At 39.8% G+C, this 23,665-nt stretch overlaps 1 protein-coding gene across 3 annotated transcripts in view; it reads left to right on the top strand.

The window, feature by feature from the left end:
* Positions 1–23,665, top strand: part of SORCS1 (sortilin related VPS10 domain containing receptor 1) — a 477,606-nt gene that overhangs the window by 333,454 nt on the left and 120,487 nt on the right. For all 3 annotated transcript variants that reach the window (XM_058543953.1, XM_058543955.1, XM_058543954.1), the window contains exons 6-7: positions 6,664–6,728; positions 22,685–22,803. In XM_058543953.1, coding sequence (XP_058399936.1) covers positions 6,664–6,728; positions 22,685–22,803 — 184 coding nt within the window. The remainder of the gene's footprint in view (positions 1–6,663; positions 6,729–22,684; positions 22,804–23,665) is intronic.

Here is a 23,665-nt window from a genome sequence, read left to right as displayed (position 1 = left end):
CACGGTGTTTATTTTTTAATACTCACTCTGCGGTTATCTACATCAGGACATTCTGTGGCTCTGCAGCCTTTATTGAGCACTATATTAAACTGGTATGAACTCAAACAAAATGCCAGGAGAATGATGAACTAGTGACATTTCTGAGTTGCTCTGTAGAAAATGTCCACAAAGGCTGCATTTCGTTGATTGTATTTCAGAAGGCTGCTATTGCCCTGCTAACATCACAGTGAACTATATCAGGGAGTGATTGTTTTATTTGCATTCTTGACTTTGGTAATCCTTAGATTGTATTGCAAAATGGCTCCTAAGTGTGAACACCGACCTAAGGAAGCAAAGATGCTTGAGGCTGGCTTATCTTGTTTTCGTCAGCAGAGCTGGATCTAGCGGGGCCTGAGGGCCTTCACCTTAGACTTTCCTTGGACAGGGAGGCCTACACATAGATAGATGAGGACAGAAGTTCTTTTTTTTAGCTATTTATAAACTTACACACTTAACTTTCTTCAATGGCATCCCAGGGCTTTTAGAATCAAATACAAAAATTTAGCATGATGCACATGGTGCTTCAGTTGCATCTCTGCCTAACTCTTCACTTTTTCTTGAACTGCTCTACTCTGAAATATTAGATCTACCCTGTTGACTTGCTAGTAGAAGCCTATATGGATCATCCTCTCCCTGATCTAGGGCCTTTTTACCTGATATTTATCTCTAAATAGAATGCTCTTCCAACCCCTCTATCCATTGATCATATTGCATATTCTTGAAGATTCAACCCTGTGAGGGAAGAGGGAGAATCCCCCTCTGCCCTTTCCCTTAAGGTTCTTATGGCTGGCCAAATAATTAACAGGACAGGTTAGCAGGAGAAAATAATACCAAGTTTAATAACATGTATACATGGGAGAAACCAGGGACACTGTGTTTCTCAACACAATAGCAGAGATTCTCGTCTTAAATACCATCTTCAGCTAAAGACAAAGGAGGATGTTGGGGGTGGAGGGAGTCAGTTACAGGAGATTACCACTAAAGCACAGTAAAAAAGAGTAAGGTTATTATGCAGATTTAAGGCCTCACCTTCCACACTGATAAGTTTCTAGAAATGAGGTCATCCCCTCTCTTCCCAATATAGAGAGGGTGATACGTTTACAAATGGAGATTTCCCTTATAAATGTAAATGTTTGTCTGGCAACTCCTTGCAGGGCCATCTATAGAGAATGTGGCCAGAGAGACAGAATTTTTGATAAGATGGGCTTGTTGGTGCCTTTCCTATTGTAACATCTATTTTACATTATATTACAGCCATCAGATAGTAACTCCTTCCTGGAACAGATCTTCTATGTCAAATTCTTTAGGCAGTTAGTGAGAGAGGTCAAATGTCCGTCAGAGAAAACAATCAAGGTAAAGAGATACTTTTCAGGGTGGCCAAATCTTGATCTCCCACAACCCATTTACTCTAAAGGCTTCCTGTACCTTCCTGCTCCCCTAGGTCTCTATCTGCAAGTGAAAGGGCATTCCTTCCATTCCTTCAAATAGCACCTTGAATATAGAACCCTTATGTCATTGGATTACTGTCTCTTCTCTGGCCCTAAAGCTCATAAGGACAGGGAATCTGTAGCCCTTATCAAATAATAGGGTATTGGAATGTTTCACTCAATAAATAAGTGACTTCATTTATTCATATAGTTGATCTCTAGGTGATTGATTCTTTCTTTTGTCTATTGATTTATAATGATAAATCATTTCTGCTAACGCGGTACCCATGATATCCCAAGAAGCTTTTATTACCAACATTAATTTTAATTTCAGATGAGTATTAATATTTCCTGCCTATATCCTGAAATAAGAAAGGGAAAGAAGAGAAGAAAGAAATCAGCTGCCTTTCTGAGCCCTTTCTTTGTGCCAGGAATCTGCTAGGTGCTTTAAGATGTATATTCTAGGAAAACTTATTTTAGCCTCATTTTATACATTAAAAAAATTAAAGCACAGAGATATTAAGTAACTTGCCAAATGTCATCCATCCAGATAAATTGATAAATGCTAATGTGGCTGATCGTGCTCGTCTCTTTTATCCAAAAGTGTTCAGTAAACATTTATTGAATATCTATACATGACACGCATGGTACTTGGCATGGAAATACAGAAAGGCTGAGCTTGTCTGTCAATGCAAGGGATAGATAAATGAGTCACCAATTGAAACATGGCCTAATTTGTGCTATGCAAAAGTATGTGCATGGTTCTGGAAGTCTCAGAAGGTATAACCAACTTAAGTGGCACCCCCACTGGGAAGCCTATTTTCAACTTCAGTCATCTTTGGCTGAGCCACAGACCATAAGAGTTAAGAAGGCAGAAGAAGAGTAAAAGGGAATTCCAGGCAGAAACACCAGTACAGTCATGTGTCACTTAACAATGAGGATACGTTCTGAGAAACACGTTGTTAGGCGATTTAGTCATTGTGTGAATATCATTGAGTGTACTTACACAAAGCTAGACGGTATAGCCTACTACACACCTAGGCTATATGGTACTAATCTTATGGGACCACTGTCATATATGTGGTCCGTTGTTGACCAAAATGTCATTATGCAGTGCATGACTGTGTGTGCAAAGTCGTGAAGACTTCCCTTCCCTTCCTTGAAATTAAATTTAAGAAGGGAATTCATTTTCCCAATTAGACATAAAGGCAATATAAAGATATACAAGATACAACCACCTATTACCTTTTTATATAACTAAAGGATCCTAAACCAAAATTTTTTATCTCATATTCATAGAGAGGTTCTTTCTGAGACCCGGAATTGAATGACCCAATATATTGGATATTATAGTAAATAATGATCAGTGTAAAAATGTTCTCTATAAATTTACTGAGGAAACATTCTTCTCTCTGCTCTGGTAAGCACAGAGAATTCAGTGATGAAAAACAGAGCACCTGCCTTTTGGGGGCTCAGTGAAGTAAAAGAGGCACTTGTGCAAAGAGGTCCAGCAGACCATTCTGAACCGTGACAGGGGTGTGTACAGGGCAATTTAGAAGCATAAAGCAAAAGTGCCCAACCGTTTGTGCTTAGTACCAGAAGTCAGGCTTACTAACATGATTGAATAGGGATACTTGAAGTCATTCTTGAGATCTCACTCTGAAAAGAAGATCATCAAGAGGATATTTTGGATTAAATTTTGTGTTTATGCTGGGTTTTTCTGATTATTGTTATTTTTTGAGCTTTATTGAGGTATAATTGACAAATAGAATTGTAATATATTTAAAGTATACATCATGACGATTTGATAAACATACGTTGTGAAAGGATTTCCACAGTCGAGTTAACTCATCCATCACTTCACATATTTGCTTTTCTGTCTATGTGAGAACACTTAGTTCTCCTCTCTTAGCGAATTGCAATTATACAAAAGAGTGTTATCAACTATAATCACCATGCTATACGTTAGATACTCAGACTTTATTCATCTTATAACTGAAAGTTTATACCCTTTTACCATCCTCTTCTCATTTCCCACTCCCCCCAGCCCCTGACAACCACCTATCATCATCATCATCATCAGGCACAACACTTTGTCTTGAAACACAGAAAACCACCAGACTCCACAGTTCCGACTACAATGTATAAATGGGCTAGAGAATGATACTTTGTGGGTGAGCTGCAGCAGTGTGATTCTTCACGGTGTCTGGTCAATGACAGGACCGTTAAAGCCAGCACCTCTGCAGACGTTTAGCATTGTTTGGCTTCAGCTCTTGAGAATTCACCAGTGCCACAAAGTAAAAGCAGCAATAGTTCTTTATAATCTGTGCCTGCAGATCTAGAGGTACTCCTGGACCACTAGGAAAAGGGGTGAGCACATCAGCAAATAAAAATGGTTGCAAACACTGTGGTTTGACTTTAAAGTTTTATTTTGTTGTTGTTTCAGTTGTTTTACTGTAGATGGAAAAAACTTTAGGCAGGGTAAGGGAGTTGATTAGCCACAGTAGACTTTGGAGAAATAAAGGACTGTTTTGTCTCTGGCTCTTTTCGTTAGTTGATAAGAGGGAAATGTCAGTTGAAACAATAGCTCCTGCCTTTGCTGGTATTGATTTAGGACGATGAGCACATGGAAAGATGCAACTGGATGGAGGGTAATTATTTTGCCTCCTGTTGACACTAAGCCTAAGCCAAGCAGATGGGTTTGCAGGCTAGCTTCAACATTGTGTTTCTGGGATGCTAGCCTTCTCCTGCAAGTAGTAGGTGCTCATCATTTCAGGGAAGAAACTCACAGCAGGCAAGGTGAGAGATGAACAACATGTAACTACCCAGTAATAATTTGCAAAAACCAGTTAACCGCTGAGTTTTCTAGTTTGAGGGTTGTCAGGAAGCTTGTTTTCTTTTTTAATGCTCATGACTGTGGCCTTGTCGGAAGAGGTCACCTGTGGATCCAATCAACGCGTCAGTGTGGGAAGTGGACAGCCATCCCTGGACAAGCAGTTGCTACAGTACTTAGCTGAAATGATGGTGAAAGTGTCACCATCTGCCTGATTTCAGATTCCAGTCAGGTGAAATGTCCAAGTGCACGTCCCCTGTCTCTTTGGGGGAAATTATAAAAGCTTTATTAGGACATTTCTGCTCCTGGGAGAAGAAGAAAGCAGGGTTTAATGTTTCAAGCATAGACTCTGAGTTTCAGGCCATGTATCAGTCAGAGAAAACTTACTGACAGTGATAATAGGGACTTAAGGAGACTTCTTTTCTTAAGATGAAGAGAGACTAATTTAGCTAGGCTACCCTCTTTAAGCTGGGAAAGTGAGTTTAAATAAGAAGAGTTCTGGGGATGCCCTTAAGACAATGATTAATTTATATATTTCAAAGAGTTGACAGACGGTTATGCCCTTCCTTCCTTCCTTCCTTCCTTCCTCTCTTCCTTCCTTCCTTCCTTCAACATTTCACTATCTATTATAGCTTAGGGGCAATATATATATATGTATAAATAATTTATATAAGTATAAATATAAATGAAATGTAAAAAAGTATATGTATATATAAAAAAAATAAAGCTCCTCCAGTAGCTCTCAGTTTGTTGTGTGTGTCTGTGTGTGTATGTGTGTGGGTGCATGTGCACCCACACACATGTTGGGGGAGTGGCTGCTTTTACATGGGGAAAGACACAAAAATAATTATTTATAACAAACTGTTACAGGATTTATATTAAGAATTATTTGTTGGTAGGAGGAGAATCATTTTCTTGGTATAACTGGGAAATATTTAATGGAGGATGTGACTTTTCAGTTGTATCTTAAAATAAGAGTCAAAGAAAATTAAGTAGAGCTGGAGAAGAGCATTTCAAGCTGAAAACAGAAACAGAGGCTTACGGAGGGCTGAGGAAATGAATGGGGCACTTTCAGGGAATGGCAAATCTTTCAGTGTGGCAGGAGATGGGGCAGAAAAAGCAAAATGGGACCCATCAGCATAGGGTCTTGGGTACCACACTGAGTCCTGAAAGTGATGAGTGGATTTTTGTTTGTTTGTTTGTTTTGTGAGGAAAGTTAGCCCTGAGCTAATGTCTGTTGCCAATCCTCCTCTTTTTGCTGGGGAAGATTGGCCCTGGGCTAACATCTATGCCCATTTTCCTCTACGTTATATGTAGGACACCTGCCACATCATGGCTTGATAAGTGGTGCATAGGTCCACACCCAGGATACGAACCTGCAATCCCCAGGCCGTCAAAGCAGAGAGCGTGAACTTAATCACTATGCCACTGGGCACACCCCGTGATAAGTGTTTTTAACATCTGCATTTTCTTTCATGGATTTGATGGCTGGGCTGAGTGGCTCAGGGCAGGCAGAGGGACCAGTTTTGAGGCATTTGACTATTTTCCATGTAGAAATGGAACAAATTAAATGCAAGTTCTGCAAATCTTGATGAAAAAATTTATAGATGGTCCCAAGTTTAATTAATCTTGCTGTAGAAAAGTCTTAGAGATAGAATATGATTGCCCATATTATTTCTGCAACAGAATAATTATTTTCTATTTAATATGGCTCACTGCAAGATACACTGAATAATATGTGCCTCTGAGGCATTTTAAATAGGTGTTTATTTTACTTACACATGCAGTTTTAGGCACATACCGTAGAGAGGTGCACCTGCATTTTCCCCTCACACTGTTCAACGATACAGAGAATTGTTACTCTGCTGTACTGCTCACTACACATTGGTTGGGTCACGTGGTTTGTTCATAGTTCATAGGGTAGTAGTAGGTTCTGGAAATTTCAAATGAAAATATTTGTTAGATCAATTTTCTATGTAAATCGCTGTTCAAGTCACCCAGCTATATCAGCCTGTCTGGCTTCTGCCTGATAAGCCTTGAAAGTTTAATGCACTGTCAGTGAGATTGTTGCAAGTGGACACATAACGCCATGCGCAGAACTTATTTGCGAGTCTGAGCTAATAACACACAATATCCTTGCCAGAGTTAAGCCTAACCTTCATCAAATAAAGGTTTCATTATTGTTTTTATTTGAAGTGGACATTTTACTGTCAGGCTATATAAATAAATACAGTAGATGTATTCCAAGGATTGTGGTTTTAGAATCCTGTGGACGTGAATAGTCTGTGGGCTCAACTGAGTCGCTCTAAGGCACATGTGAAGTCATTAATGGTGATTTTTTTTTCATGTTTCTCCATGTTTTAGGTCTGTAATGGGGTCGAACAAGGAACCAGATCTTGTGCATCTAGAGGCCAGAACTGTGGATGGTCGTAAGTAAATCAACTTTTCCATGATGTTCATAGTAATATTAGTGTCACGGCCATAAATGGCATCTGTGTTAAGGGAAATCACAGTGGCAATATTCCAAGTCATTTGGACCTGAGGACTTTTCGTATCTTTGGTAACCCAGAGTTGTCTCAATAATTTTCAGCAACTCTCATCCAATCAAGGTGTTTTTCTTTCCAGGCGATGGGAAAATTCCAAAATGCCTTATTTCTAAAGTGCTTTGTTGTTATTGTATTATTGCTGCTGTTTTGTTTTTCCAGTTTCCTTAATTTATCAGACATCAACCAGACAAGACCTCATTGTCTTACTTGGAGATTCACAAAGCACTTGGAAAACATAGAAGAAAAGAGTCTCATCCTGTGGGTCTCCATCATAAGCTATAGGAAGGAAAGTCGGTTGAGTCAGCTGTTTGCCCTTTGGTAGTTCTAAACAACCCTAGGGAGCTGGGCTACACTTTGTGGAGAATGTGGCTTTAGGTACATGATACACAGGAAAGTAAGTTGCAGATCCAGAATCCTGAATGACTCAAAAGTCCACTCACTAATTGTGTGACCTTGAAAAATCTACTTAAACTCTTTATGCCTTAAACTCTTAGTCTCTTCTTCTGTAAATTAAATAAGTCAATAAGAATGATTCCTGCAGCAGCTAACATTTACTGAGCACTTACCCTGTACCAAGAATTAAGCGCTTTATATATTTTATCACAATTAGTCCTCACAACAACTCGTCGGTTGTTGTTCTGATTTACAGATGAGAAAACTGAGGCATAGAAAGTTTAAGTAATATATTTAAACAACAACAACGTAAGTTTCCTTCCCCTTCGTTGGTCCTGAGGATCCTCCAGAAGGCCTAAGCAGTTGAGGGGGTACCAGAAGACCTAAGATGGGGTGTTCCAGGTGAAAGGGATAAAGGAAAAAGAAAAGGGGAAAATGTATAGAAGAAAAAGGGCTGAGAGGAGAAAAGAAAGGAAAGAAAAAAGTCTCTAGTGTAGAGGAGAGAAAGAGAATGGCCTGTCCACAGTTACCACAGAGTAATGAGGCTGTTAGAGGTTGTCCAGCACTGGGCCAGAGAACGATAATCTAATTTTTGAAACATTTCCTATTTCGAAAATATCCCTTACACTTCAAAAACTTCATTATCACGGTCACTTGTGCCTGTCCACTTGTCCTCAGCTCTTCTAAACACAAAGGCAGATGATACCTGTACTTTACCAGCTTACAACCAGAAGAAGCCAGTCAAGCCTGCAATCCAAACCCTCCAGAAATGACACATGCTCCATTACTATGCACACACTGTGAGATTTTTCATCTCCAGAGGTTTTGCTTCCCTTTTGGGGGAATGCATGTATTCTTTGGCAGAATCAGTGCAGGGGACAGATCAGGGTCCAAGCGGACCATCACCTTCCTCCTTTATAAACTCAGGCAGGGCTGCCATATGTCGTATGCCCAGCACTGTGCCTGACACAGAATGAGCTCAACAGTTTAGAGCTTCTTGCCCACCTCTTCAGTGGTCTCTGTCTGGTGGTGACCCTTCCATTGCCCTGGAGCTGATTATGTTGTCTTGGATTCCAAGTTCTGGTTCTTACTACACAATAGCCAGAGCGATCTTTTCCTAAGGCAGAAGTAATCATGTCTTCTGTTGAAGGCTTTGATTTACTTCCCATTGCTCTGATGATAAAGAGCAAAGTTTTCATCTTGACTTCTAGCTCCAGCATAATCTGGTGCCTGCCCATTTCCTCAGCCTCCTCTCACTCTGTCCTCTCCTCACTCCTTGCCTGGAGGCCTATGGGCTTGCTTTCAATTCTTGTAACATACAGGGTTCTATGTCTTGGTAAGACTCTGATAGCTGCTGTTTCCTCTGCCTGGAATACCCTCCTCTCTTCCCCCTTCCTCGACCAAGTCAGTGTAATTAATGGTTCAGATCTCAGGGTAAACATCCATTTCTATGTATTTTTAATTTTTAATTTTGAAATAATTTTGGACTCACGTAAAAGTTACAAAAAAATAGTAAAAAAAGTTTCCCTGTACCCTTCCCCCAGATTCTCCCAAAGATAACATCCAATATAACCATAAAATGGTATCAAAACCAGGGAAATCATCCATTTCTTAGGGAAGTCTTTTTTGAACTCGTAATCTAAACCAGTTTCTTTTATTTTGTTTACTCTCATCCAACTCTATTCTTTCTCTTTATTGTACTCATCTCAGTTTGAAATTATGCATTCCATTTATATGATTATTTGCTCACAACTTTTCCTCCCCACCAGTCTATAAGTTCTATGAGTACAGGACCCTTGTTCAATATTGTGTCTCCAGAACATGCCAAAGTGTCTACATGTAGATGGAACTTAGTAAATATTTACTGAATGAATGAATGCATAGTTGATCAATTGTCAGGGCTACCAGCTGGCTACCTACCTCACTTACCAAGTTGTCTGAACATTTTAGAGCATTACATCTCAGACTTTAACATGCATACAACTCACCTAGAGATCTTGTTAAAACGTGGATACTGATCCAGTAGAGGCCCAAGAGTCTGCATTCCTAACAAGCTCCCAGGTGAAGTCGATGCTGCTGATCTGTAGAACACGCTTAGAGTAAGAGTCCCACAATGAAAAACTAATGAAAGAGCATTGGAGTCTATTTCCCATGACTCCCTTGTTTAGAAAGCTCTGGATGGAATTGCTAGCATCCCAGATTGCTTTCCTTTTCAAGCTCTTGGGGATAATGCTGCTCTCTGGCTTGTGGCATCTAATGCACATAACCCCCTATCCTGAAAACCCCAAGGCCATCACTTTCTCTGAGCTGCATGTCTCCTTTCACCGGGCATTCTTCCTGTGCTCCCTGCATGCATAGAGATTGATAATGCCAGACTGTCATCTCAGGCTCAGCTTTCACAAGGCGTGAAATGTATCAGTTCTAATTTTATTTATTTTATTTTACTTTTTTGCAAAGGCAGCATCTTCAGAAACTACCCAAGAGTGAAAATTCAATAAAGGGATTTAATTTGAAAAGTTATCCCTGTCAAAACAAAACAGAGAAAAAAAATTACCTACCAATTGAAATAAAAGATCTAAGCATAACACCCGACCTGGCTAAGTGTAAAAAAAATGAGATTTTCTCAGTATCGTATTCTCTCTCTCTCTCTTTCTGTCTCTCTGCCTCTCTTTCCCTTCTTCCCTCCCTCCCTGTCCTCCTCTCTCCAGGGCAGTCAGTACCCAAGGCTCCAGGTAAAAGAAACAGAGAGGAGGAGGAGGGAAGCAGAGAGCACAGAGAGGTCAGAGTAGCAAGGGATTAGCAGATGTAGCTGAGAGTGTGTTTATCAAAATCAGGCTCCAGGCTGATCAGTTACTCCAAGATGTCCAATATCTATGTGTTATCTCTCTCCCCATTCCCTGATTGAGATCCCTGTTGTTTCTCCATCCCTTCATTATTATTTAGTATAGTATTTAAGATTATGGAACCCATTATTTATATTCTAGGTCATACATTTCTAGGGTATAAGCCAAAATAATATATTATTTTTGACTTTTTCTTTATAATTTTTATTTATTTATTTTTTCCCCCAAAGCCCCAGTAGATAGTTGTATGTCATAGTTGCACATCCTTCTAGTTGCTGTATGTGGAACGCGGCCCCAGCATGGCCAGAGAAGCGATGCCGCGGTGCGCGCCCAGGATCCGAACCTGGGCTGCCAGCAGCGGAGCGCGCGCACTTAACCGCTAAGCCACGGGGCCGGCCCTATTTTTGACTTTTAACAAGTAATTTTTTTTCTAATTTTCATGGGTTTAGTAATTTTGTAGTCAAGGTGCTGAGACATTTGACACAGGAGAAATCCTTTTCTAGCTTTTTTGGCTTATCCCCATGGGGTGGGGTGCAAATGCTTATCTGGGCTTGTTATTCAAAGTTTAGTTTTAGTTTCATTTCAAATCTCCCTAGATTACATTTTATAATTAATTTCTGTTTCAACTGAAGTCTCCATATTTCAGGGGAGGTGAACTCTGGAAAGCTTTTGTTCTACCAGGGTCTGTGAGTGGTGTAGATGTTTCTTGCCAGCTGTGCTCTGAAATCCGAATGTAATGTAGTCTACAACAGTGACAAGGACGTTATTCTTTCTTGTATTACCTCTCTGCCTTGGGAGGCAAGCTGAAGAGAGCAACCTCAGTTACAATCAATCACAATGTTGGGGAATTCTGAACATATTTATTGGTGTGGCATTTGTTATTGGCCCTCGCATTCAACTGAGGACAAATTGACAGGTCCTCATCCAGGAAACAAAGATTTTACTGTCTAAATATCGTGTGTATGTGTATGTGCATGTGTTCATGCATGCATGCATGCATTGTATGTACCCAGTACATTAAAACTGCTACCCGGTACATTAAAACAGTAAAAAAGAAACCTACATTCAATTGATTTACCTAATATAGATACATTTGTGTGTGTGTCTATAGAATGTATGCAGTTAAAGAGAAAATGTTGAACAAACTGTTGGATGGGAAGCTTTGTGAAAAGCCATATCTTATTTATTCTTGCTTCTGCGGTTCTACAAAACATAGCTCAGAGCCTGATGCACTTAATGTTTGTTGATCTAATAAACATATGTGTGCGTCACTGTATAGATATGTCTTCTTAAAGAAGGGCCTGTAACCATAGGGTCTGAGGAATCCCATAGGGATGAGCACAAGAAACTCACTAACTCCCTGAAATTGTGTGCCACATGTGTATGTGATTTTACAGTAAAAGAACATAACTTTTGTCAGAATCCTTCACAGGACAATTACACCTGGATGTACAGTTTTGTATTTAGGCTCATCTGTAAACATCATCTTATAAGAGAACCTGCAGTACTAAGTTTGACCTTGACTGCTTCTTCCTGTTACTTCTGAGATGAAAAGCCTGGACAGTGACCTGAATGTTTCTGTACTGGTGGTGATCCGTGCTAGCATGGACAGGGGACAGGGGACAATTACTGGTTTCGATGTCTATTTGCATGAGTAAGTAACCTTGTAATGACTTGCCCCAAGGACTAATCTCTTGCACTGGGGAAAAACAACCTTAGTCCTTTAACCAACTGTGAAAATGACTGCCCAAAAACACTTCCTGAAATGAACCCCAAACAGGCATTTTACAAGCTGAAATAAAATCAAAGGAAACTCACAACTTCTTATAACCTTCATCCCACTAATCCTGGTCTTTGGTGAGAAGTGGACACCTCATTTCTACATCCCATTTTCCAGCCCTCCAATCTAATTTCCCTATTGAATGGCATGCATACCAATATCTGAATAGGGTGAGCACTGCTGAAATACTGTGGGGAGGTGATAGAGACCTCAGTTCCCATCAGTCCTCAATATATTAGTAGGGGGTGTTTTGAGTTTTTACTATATGCGTAGATTACTTTTATACCAACAAGAATAGCAATGACAACAATAAAAAGAATAAGCAGTACTTGAGTGTATCAAGTGAAAAGTAAAATTCACTTCCTGATCATTCTCATCCCCAAAAGGCAGTATTTTTAAAAATATTTCTTCTATGTTGTTCCAGAAATTGAGCTTATACAGATAAATATGTTTATGTGTACACATGCATACACACTCGCAAATGTTGATGTTGTAAAACTGTTATGCCAAATTCAGTGTTGGTGAATACAACAGCAAGTTAAAAGTTTTTCCATATTAGCAGGTATAAATTCTATGGACCACAGAACCTCATTATGCAGTCAACATAATTTACTTAATCACTCTCTCATTAATGGATATTTAGGTTTGGCTATTTCAAACAGTACTAATACATACTCATACACATATATTTCTATTTGGTTAGTAAGCATTCAGACTTGCGCAGGCAGCAAGCTGAAAGAGAAATCACCGAAGAGAAATCCCTGGGCCTGAGAGAATATATATTTTAAATTCTCGTAGAGGTAGTCACGTTGCCCTCTGAAATAGTTGCATCTATGCATACTCTCTCAATATGAGAATGCTGTGTTTGCAAGCCCTCAATAATCCAGGACATTATGAAAGATTTTCTAGACATAACCCCTCTGATGAGCAAAAAACATGGCATATCCTGAGCCAGCCCCGATGGCCTAATGGTTCAAGTTCAGCGCACTCCGCTTCGGCGGCCTGGGTTCAGTTCCCGGGCACGGGACCATACCACTCGTCTGTCAGTAGCCATACTGTGGCAGTGGCTTACATAGAAGAACTAGAAAGACTTACAACTAGAATATATACAACTATGTACTGAGGCTTTAGGGAGAAAAAAAAACCCTGACATATCCTTATTGCTTTAATTTGTGTTTGTTTAATTAGGAGTGAGGTTAAGAATTTTTATTTATTTTTCTTGGCTACTTGTATTTCCTTTTCAATGAACCTTCAAAAGGTATTAAATCTCTTTAGTATTCTAGAACAGAATAATACTTTGGCGTTATATACAAATATAGAAAATGTTAAACTTGCCATCCCTACTCCAGCCAAAGTCCCAACACTAGCACACCAATTGGCATTATTAGACCCACATTTCATAGCCTTCATTTACCTTCTTTTTCAATCAGTTTGTTTATCAATAGCTTTTAGGGTGCGGCCTGGGAAGAGATTAGAAGTTTCCATTTCTGGCCCGCTTCAGATTGTGATAGCTCTCCACCACTTCCCAACATGCTAAACAAATGCATTCTTACCTCTTTTCTATCCCCAAATCAGGTATCGAGGACTCCATAACACAGCGGCATCTAGAACTTTGCTTTTCTTTCTAGCGCATCTATCATTCTGACCTCGTTTTTCATATTGCAGAAGTCTCTTGATTTCAACTACTAGTGATTTCAACTTGGCCTCTCTGATTTAGCAGCCTAAAGACAGCCGTGAAAACCCACCAGGAAAGCATGAAATAAGATAACACAGGCCTCCCCACACAGCAATGAAAAGCCTGACAGCGACAGTGCAATCACAGGCTCAGCTGGGCAGCTTTCAAATTGGGTTCTTTGTACCCATTGTGTGCTACTTCTCCTGCATCCTGTGCGCCCACCCATCTGTGAGGAGGTCTGTGCCCTTACCTCCCATCCTGAGGATGAGAGGACAGAGGTGCACAAGAGAAACTTTTCATCCCCAGACCTTAACTCTAGGACAAAGGTCTGGCTTTCTGTTGGGTTCTCAGGATCCCCCAGGACACAGCAGCACCAGTCCACATAACATGTATCTGTGGCAGTTTCCAAGTGTTGGGAAAATTCCTAATGCTTCTGACTCCTGCTAAAAAAAAAGGGAGAGGGGCATCTAAAGATCTTCGCACTTACTCATACATCTCCTTCCTGTCACTGTATGTTCTCAAGCAACAATGATGCTACTATCATGCATCATATTCCTATTATTTGCCTGGTGCTGCTGCACTAGATACTTTTCAGCTGCATTACTTACAACTCTTAGACATAGGTCCTATTGTTATTTGCCTCATTTTAACTGTGAGGAAAACGAAGCTTACAATGATTAAATGTTTTTTGCCATTGCCTCGGTGCTAGAATTTGCAGCCAGGTCTGGTTCACTCGAGACCTATTATTCATTCATCTGACAGATGTTGTTGGACATGTATGCTATGCCAGGTGCTCTTCTAGGCATGAATGAGGGATAGTAGGGAGCATTGCAAAGGCCCTGCTCTCACAGAGTTTACCTTTTAGTTAGAGGAGACAGATTATAAACAAATGTATACAGTGAGGTGGTGATAAGTTCTAGGAAAAACAAAGCAGAGTAGGGAGCTGTCAAGGAAGGAATCTCTGATAAGGAGGCATTTGATATTTGAGCCAAGTCCTTATGCAAGTAAGAGAGAGAGCTATATGTCTGCCTGGTGGGAGAGCATTCCAGACAGATGGAACAGCACATGTGAAGGATATGGAGTATGGGCATACTTGGCATGGTTGAGATATAGCAGGAAGGCCGGGTGGCTGGAACGTAGATAGGACAGGCAAATGTGTCATCTGCCTTTGTTTATTCTGCTATGGAAGGCAGGGATCGTACCTTATTGATCTTTGTGGACCATGTACCATGATCCAAGTATGATATTCTGTATTGAGGGCAACAAAAATAGAAAGTTATTAAGTGAAGAAATAGTAGATTGAATATACCCACATGTCTCAGAGACTGTCTCTTGAACGGACTCTTTGTCCTGGAATTAATCACATAACACGTGAATACATTTAGCTAAATATTGCACACTGCTCTCCCCAAAAAGACCTGGAAAACAAATTCTATGTATTTTCTCCCCCATGCACGAAACTGCTTTCATTTCTTCTTCCCTTCCTTCTCTCCCTCTCTCCTTTCAACTTCTATTCCTGCTTTCCTTACTTCTTTCTTTCCTACTGTTTGTCCTCTCTCTCTTTATGTCTCTCTCTCTCTCCCTCTTCCTCTGTGTCTCTCCCACCCCACCCACTTTTTTTGTAAACTCAATTTGTAAAGTTACTTGAAAAAATGTACTTCTCAGTTTTCCGTGGCTGGGTGTGGGACCTTATAGATAACTTTGTGTCTTTTCTCAACTTAAACTGGATTTCGAGTGTGGCTTTCTCACAAAACGGACAGCTAGTATTCCCCAAACATATCTCACGTTCTCTCTCATGCCTCTGTGCTCTTGCCCAATGCTCCTTCCTTCTGGAATGATGACTCATCCCTGTCATCGTTCCAAGCAGCCACCCAGGCTTTTCTCAGCTTTTCCATGAAACCTTCCATGAGTGTCCCCACCCTCACCCCCACACAGGTAATTGTTAGTAAAATGGTCTCTATTCTCAAAAGTACTATAGGCCATTCTGTGTGATGCAAAGTAAAATAAATGCAGAGTCACAGAAGAAGTCCTGGCACAGAGCAGACCATCTGTGGAGAGGTAGGAAGGTTGGATGTCCCTCCCCTGTGGGCCCACAGCACCTGAACCTCTCCTAGATATACTCACCACACTGCATCGTAATTGGCAAGTGACTTTTCTGTATTTCTATTAAATTATTATGTCTTTGTGTTCTCTCTCATGTCCCCAGTTCTTAGCACTGTGGTTGGCAAAAAATGTATGATCCCAGACCTTTCCCTGTAGTAATCATGGCCTTCTGAATGTCCAAAGGTTAACAATAAAAGACAACATTTAGAAAGTTACACTGGACCAAAATCAAGAGATTCATAGAAGAAAACAATGCCATAAGCTCATCATGCCAAAAGAGAACATTTGATCTAAGTTTATAATTTTCACAGAAATTTCTTGTCCTCTACATAGTCTTTCAGCGGCCAGGGCTGAAGAGCTCGATTTATAACAGGTACATGCCTCAGAAGGCTCTAGAACCCTGACACGAATGGAGTTTATATGAGCATGAGCATGTTAACACATGCGTGCATACACATGTGCATGTGTGTATGTATGTCTGTATGAGTGGGAACATTTAATAGGAAGGTTATAAAACAAAAAATAGAGCAATAGAAAGAAAAAAAGGAAGATTTCTATGCAACTGTATGGGCTTTAAAAACTGTTTTGCTTTAAAGTTGAAAATTAATGGGGGAAGAGAGGAGTTTAAAGTGCTCAAACTTGCCTGCCTAGATTATAGTTTTGTTTAAAATTAAACTTTTACAATATTAAGGTATATTAAAGGATTTGGTGCTAAATAAACGTTTGTTGAATGATAGAATCAATGGATAGAGTCCTGGAGATCTGTGATATATTTTTTGCTCTGTCATTTGCTAACCTATGAGCTTGTAGTAATCTCATTCCTAAGGCTGGAACTCTTCACTCATAAAATGTACCTCTTTCTGGATTTTTTACAAAGTTTAAAAGAGAAAAAGCATGTGATCCGTTTAGCACAGTTCCTGACCCAGAGGAGAGGTTGCTCTGGTTATTTTGGAGGTTGCTGCTGCTGCTGCTGCTATCAGTGGAGACATTCTGGGAAGGGAGAGGTCTGCCTGAGCCTCAGGAAAAACTCCATAGAAGAAGGCCCAGGAAGTATTTGTATAGGGTAACAGGAAACGAAAAGCCAGTTCAAACCAGAGAACTCTCTGAATGAGCATAGGGTGTCAGACAGGAGTGATCGCAGTGTTTAGAAATAGCAGAAGCCCTGAAGACACAAAGTAGCCAATAACACTACATAGTTTTGGGCAGGAATGGGAAGGAAACAGGTTTCAATAGGTAAAGTATGGTAAAGACCTGTCAAATCTTGAAGTAATAATCTGATTTTTTTTTTTTTTGGCTGAGAAAGATTCGCCCTGAGCTAACATCTGTTGCTAATCTTTCTCTTTTTTTGCTCGAAGAAGATTAGCCCTGAGCTACCATCTGTGCCCATCTTCTTCTATTTTGTATGTGGGTAGGCGCCACAGCATGGCTGAGGGGTGGTGTAGGTCCGCCCCTGGGATCCAAACCTACAAACCCTGGCCGCCTAAGTGGAGCACGCTGAACTTAACCACTAGGGTGGCCTCAATAATCTGATTTTTAACATCTGTTTTAGTTCTAAATTTCTAATTACTCTCATTATATATAGAGAGAGTTTGATGCAGAGTTTAGTAAATGACCTTCTCAGAGTCACACAGCATGTTGGCGATAGAGCTAGGACCCGGAAATAATTCCAACAGGAGGGAGCGCCTGCAAAACGATATGGCTGCCGGCTGGCTGGCCCTGTGTGCTGGGTGCCAAGGGGACTTCCACGTCATCTTCATGGCCTTAGTTATTTTCTGGTTCTTCCCCAACCACTACCTCACACTGCCTGCACAGAATGTTTGTTATCTATTAATTATACAAGGGGAATATTTTTCATGATGTTTAAAAAAATTACTTAAAAAAAAAAAAAAAACTAACCCAAATCAAACATTGAATATAAAGAAAGATATTATCTCAGGTAGAAATGTCTGTAGCGCTTCATGGTTGGTTCCCTTGAGACAGAGCGAGCCATACTGGTGATGAAAGAGGGAGACCCTCAGTAAGGACGACGACAGCCCCCATTATCTGAGTGCAGTCTAGCCAGGCAGGAGACTGAACACATCTCATGACGGAGGTCTTCAATTGTCATAACCACTGGGAAGACGGATCTCGTCTGTTCCCATTTCACAGATCAGAGTTTAAAGAGGTCAAATGATTGGTTAGGTTTACCAAGTGAGCAGGCCTTGAGTCTGCATTTAAACCCCTGTTCCTCTGCTCAAAGCCTCGCCTTTTAAAGGCAGCTTCCTTTCTCTAGACCAGCACAGATTTTGGGGGGATGGGGATTGCATTATTCTAAGCAGCAGCTGTTGCAGAGAGTGAGAATGCTTGAAAAGAGCAGCACAGTGTCCTAATTACCTATGGCAAGGAAAACATCTGTGTGGGAAAAGTAATGAAATTAATTCTAAAGTCTAGCAGTTGCATACATTAATTGACGTTAATTAATGCCAAATTACAAGATACTTCCTATGGAATCGCATCATACGCTCACCAGAATTGAATATGGAAAGAGTTCATCATACTTAATGCTATTACAGCAAGCCCCGAGGGAAATAAGAGTGATTGGTCCCTCATTATGATGTGCAGCCAATTTCTTTCTGTTTCCATTAGGAGGAGAAAGCGAACAAACCAGGAGCACTTTACTGCGGGCAGGCAGCTCCAAATTGATCATTTCCCCTTCAGCTTGCAAATTTCACTTTGAGCCACTCTGAGCAAGAAATGGTTTCAAGACCTCTTCCAGGGCCTTTTCTTGTGTCACCCAGTTGTATATTTTGTAATTCTCAGCCCAAGGATAGGCTCATTGCACAGCTCCACCTCAGTATGTGGCATGGAGAGGGGAGGAAGATGGAAAGAGCAGAGGAATGAGAGACAATTCTCTGATTTTTATGAGATGGATCTCACAAGCCCAACATGACTCTGACTCCCTCTCTCCCCCAGCTGAGAGGCGCTGACCAGAGATTTGCACACATGTTGTCCACCTCTCTCACATCACTGCCTCTGTACTACTGTTGATATCTCATATATATCTTTTATTCAGTTTTCTCATGCAAACATACATATATAGATATCTATATATACAATTTGCACAAAATCGGGTCCATATGCAACATATTTTGGTAACCTACTTTTGAAAAACTTTTATTTTGGAATAATTTTAGATAAACAGAAAAGTTACCAAGAAAGTACAGCTTTACCCAGCTACCTGTAATACTAACATCTTATATAACCATGGTCTATTTTTCAAAACTAAGAAATTAACATTGATACAATACTATTAATTGGTAACCTAATTTTATAATATAAAATGTATTAAGCACTTCTGTAAATCCTCATACACTCTTTAGAAGCAGGATTTTAATAGCAAACGATGCATGTCCGCAGTTTATGTAGTTATTCCTCTATTGTCCATTTTGTTTTCTCTTTTTTTGATTGTAAACAACACTGATGAATATCGAAGTAGCTGAATCTTTGCATAGATCATTAATTATTTCCTCAAGTAGAAATCTCAGAAACGAACCTCAGGTCAAAAGATATATCATTTTTAAGGCTCTTGATCCATATTGCCAAATTACCCCCACAAAAAATATCAGTTTACGGGTCTTCTTTTGTATCTAGGTATATCCATTGATACTTAGACGAAAGCCAAAATACGCTTAACAAAAATTGGCCCCAAATTTACTGGGGTTTTCATTCAACATACAGTTGTGGAAATAAACCAACCAACCAAGTTTGAAACCCATAACACCATTTCTATAAAACACTATCTCTTTGAGCTTCATTCGCTTTATCTGAAAAATCAGTTGACATATTGTACTTTGTAGTATTGTGAAGATTAAATGTACTAAATAAATGTGAACATGCTTTAGAATACCTGGCACATGGATGCTCCAGAAATGTTAGTTTCCCTGTTCTTTTATTGTATCCCCAAATCCCTCAGATTCATAATTTCTGTATAGTTGAGTTATAAATATGAAAATTATATTTTTATATTTTTCATCTTATGCTTGTTCAGGAACCTTTGAAGAGGAGATTGAGGTCTTAAGAAAGAAGTTCTTAGACTCCATTACAAATAAAACAAGCACTGTGTATTTATCAAGAAGTCCTCATTAGGTAGCAGTCCTAGAAATTCTAATTGGAAGTTGTATTTGTAATTTGAAGCACAAGACTTCCTAATCAGGGACCTTTGAATCAATTTGGTTAATCATTGTTTTTATTCATTATCTCGCATAACAAGAAGCACAGAGAAACGGCAGCTCTAGGCTCAGTACAATCAGTAACTCAATGATATCATCAGAGAACAGGTCCTTTCCATCTCTTTGTCATACTCATTATGTAAGGTTAACTTTAAGACTGGCTTCTCCTCATGACAAGAAGGCTAGAGCAGTCCCAAGCATTGCACTGAGACTCAGTGTTGTATAGAGACAGAAGAGGGTCTTCTGCTATATCTCCTGGTACCTCCCTGCAGCCCCTTAAAAGACTTACCTCACTTCTCATTTACTAGAACTGGGTTTAAATGCCCTTTCCTTAACCATCCAATGACAAGGGGAGTAGGAAGACCTTGAGTGGGCATAGACCCATAGACCCATAGACCCAAGAGGATTAATCCTTGCATATGCGAACTTCTGAGTCACATGGAGGAAGAATGAGCCAACAGATCTATTATTGGCTTTTCCAGCAAAGACACAGGAAGGAATGAGCATTGGATAGGTCACCAACAGTACCTGATACAGAAATATAACTGGAATACTCAAATTCAGTTTAACCAGTCTTTTTAAGGACCTACTATGTGCCCCAAACTGATCTAATCATTGTGAAAGGTAGCAAAAGAGAAAACAAGAATGTTATCGTTAGTGATAATAACAACTGACATTTGTACAAGTTAGAGTTTCAAAACATTAGCACATATATATATATATATACATTTTATTTCAGTTAATTCTTAGACCCAAACTACAAGATAGTTGATATTAGCATCTCCAGTTAATAGATGAGGGTGGCAAGACTCAGGGAGATGAAGTGATTTCCTTTGAACTGTGTGATCACTAGTAGTGACCACAACAGAACTCAAACACAGGTCTCATAGTCACCAATCTCCATTGTTACTATGACCCCAAGCTACCTTTTGAAAAACAGAAGTCGACTAAATGTTGTAAAAGGCTCTGATGGAGTGTGAAATTGTGAGGTAAAAATTTTGTGTGCTATGGGGCGGACCAATCTGGGAATGGATGAGTCCCAGAAATTGTTTTCGAGGAGAAAGGTCTTGAGTTATACCCTAAAATGGAACTATAAGAATATCTGAAAAAGGAGATAGGGAAGGGTGAGTAGAAGATTCTTCTTTAGTTTATCTTCGGAGGTTGTTTCACCAGGACTAGATGGGTTAAAGTACTTGAGAGCTATCCCCGTTTGTCCCCATGGTTCACAGCCAGATGGAGGAAGATTGTGGATAAAGCTCTCCTCCATCAGTCTCCTGAGAGCTTATCAATAACTGTATCAGTCATTGGTCAAATGGAGCGAATGTGCACGCTGCCTCCTAGTAGTGCTCCTGATAGAATCCAGGGATACCCAAGTTCCTTAAAGGAAAGATAGTCCTGGAAATTTCCTTAAGGAAAGTCATTAGTGAATCCTTACATCCAACTCAACACACTATTGCCCATCCTCATATCATGTAAATAATTGTCTCCTGATTTTTTTCCTTTGGAAGAGTGGATTTCTGCATACATCTCTAATGTCCTAAAATCAAACTCATCATTCATTAAGCATCGAAAAAAAGTCAAATGACTTCCTTTTTCATTCAAAAAGATACATTCCAATAAAGAGGCATGTTCCAGTGAATATTTATTGGCTACTATGTGTTAGGAATGGTATTAGATCCTGGGGGTACAGCAGGGAACAACAACAAAAGAGGTCTCTGACTTCAGGAAGATTATATTCTAATGGGGATGGGGGTGGGGGGCAGAAATAAATAAGGAACAAGGTAATTTTAGATTGTGATAAATTCCAGGAAGGGAATTAACAGGATTGTGTGTGGTCAAAAGTAAATCATTGAAGACCCTCAGAAGTAATAATGAGCTGAAATCTAGAACCTTCCTTGGGAACAAACTGAGGAGGAGCATTTTAGGCAGAGGGAATACAAATGAAGTCTCTTAAGTGGTAGAAAGTTTGGCCAAATTTCCAACCATAAAGTAGGGCAGATTAGAAGAATCCCAGGGAGAGAGAAAGAGATTAGCATGAGGGGAGGTTGGAGTGGTGGGCAGTGGAGGGTTTGAATTTACTCTAAATGCAAGAAGGCAAAAGGAGTTTTAAGTAAGGAAGTGACATCTGATTAGTAGAGAGGGCGAGATAGTCATGGTTGAACAACAGGACTGCCTCCCTGATACAACACTGGCTTCCAGCACTAGGGATCAAATCTGTGTAAGAGTTATTATTACTGATAGGTTTTTTGTCTGCTGTACAGTCTCTGGTGAGATTCAGGGTCTTAGTTTACTCATCTATAAAATGAGAGCAAGTTTTTGACTAGGAATCTCCTCTCTGTTGTGTTTTCCTTCTAATTAGTAGTAGAAGAAAAACCTTTATTTTGACCTAGAACCTTATTATTTATAACAACAGCGCTTCTAGCATGAGATGATTGCATGCATGTGTGTGTTTCCCTATTTGTCAGTCAAAGGTCAAAGTGTGGAGGTGAAGCCTATTAATGAGAAAAAATAACTATGAAAGCACAAGTATTATTGCCAGTTTTTGAAAATATTTTCATTTGGGTTTGGGAGGGGAAAAATTAATTAATAAGAATTTAGTGTTCTAGGATGGCAAGAGTTGGAGAAGGCACTGGGAGATGGTGGTGGTGGTGTTGATAGCAAGTGAGTGAAATAATAATGATGATAATTTTAACGATAATAATGATAATAGTAATGTGGTTAACAAAGAATGTGAGGTTTGTTTATAGACTTGGAGATAGCAAGGGATGTAGAAAATGTCCACTCTGACTCTAATACTCTGTGTGTATATTAACCCCCACTCCCACTTTTTTTTTCAGATTCCCAATATCTAACTTGCCGAATGCAGAACTGCACAGAGGCCAACAGACATAAACCTTTCCCGGGCTACATTGATCCAGACTCTCTGATTGTCCAGGATGATTACGTGTTTGTTCAGGTATGAAAGATCCACTTCTATTGATTTTCTCAAAAACACTTCTCTTCCCTGTTTCTGTCCCTACTGCAGCCCCTTTTGTCTGCTTACACTCCCTTAAGAGTAAAAAAGGAAGAAAGAAAGAAAAGCATTATCTTTTCAACAAAAGGAACATTACTGAATGCTGAGCTTCTATCCTAACAGAATATTAATTAGTTCCTCCGGGCAATGCCTGGAAGACCTTATCAACAGGGGTCAGGAGGCACTGCTTAGAGTACTAAAGTTGTCTCCAGAATGAGTCACACTTCCATTCAGCCCCCTCATCTGCATTCAGAGAAGCTCCTGATAGTCATCAACAGCACTGAGCAGATGTGTCAATCTCTTCCTATCAGGAGACTGGCCAGCCAATCAGCCTCCTCCGCAATCCACCTTAAAAATAGAGAAGCAGGTGGGAACAGGAAACTGTGGGGAGGCTAGAGGTGGTGGGAGGCAGAAGCAAGGGAGAGAGTAATCAGCCATTATTGTCGTGCACTGACTGTGATTGGGATAAAGAGAGTTTAGATGAGATGTATTCAGACAAGTTTTTCACCTCCAGAGTGAGTGGGAAACACTTTGAGAAGCTGAAGTTTCATGAGTGGTTAGAAGACACAGGGAGCAAGTATGCTTCGCTTCTTTTGAGCATTTAAGGAAAATTTTAGGGTTGTTTGGACAAGGCATTTAAAAATTCACTTATTGCTTTCCATGTTAAAAATGACAAACGTACAATTGCTAAATAGCTTATATATATATAAACACATATATATCATTTCACTATCATTGAGACACATTCTAGACACTATTATATTTATTTAGAAAGAAATAATTTAAAATATTTAATTCCATGTTT

This window comes from Diceros bicornis, chromosome 6, assembly GCF_020826845.1.
Source record: "Diceros bicornis minor isolate mBicDic1 chromosome 6, mDicBic1.mat.cur, whole genome shotgun sequence".
Lineage (NCBI taxonomy): Eukaryota > Metazoa > Chordata > Mammalia > Perissodactyla > Rhinocerotidae > Diceros > Diceros bicornis.
The sequence above is the reverse complement of the archived record's forward strand: the minus strand, read 5'-3'. Positions and strand labels throughout refer to the sequence as shown.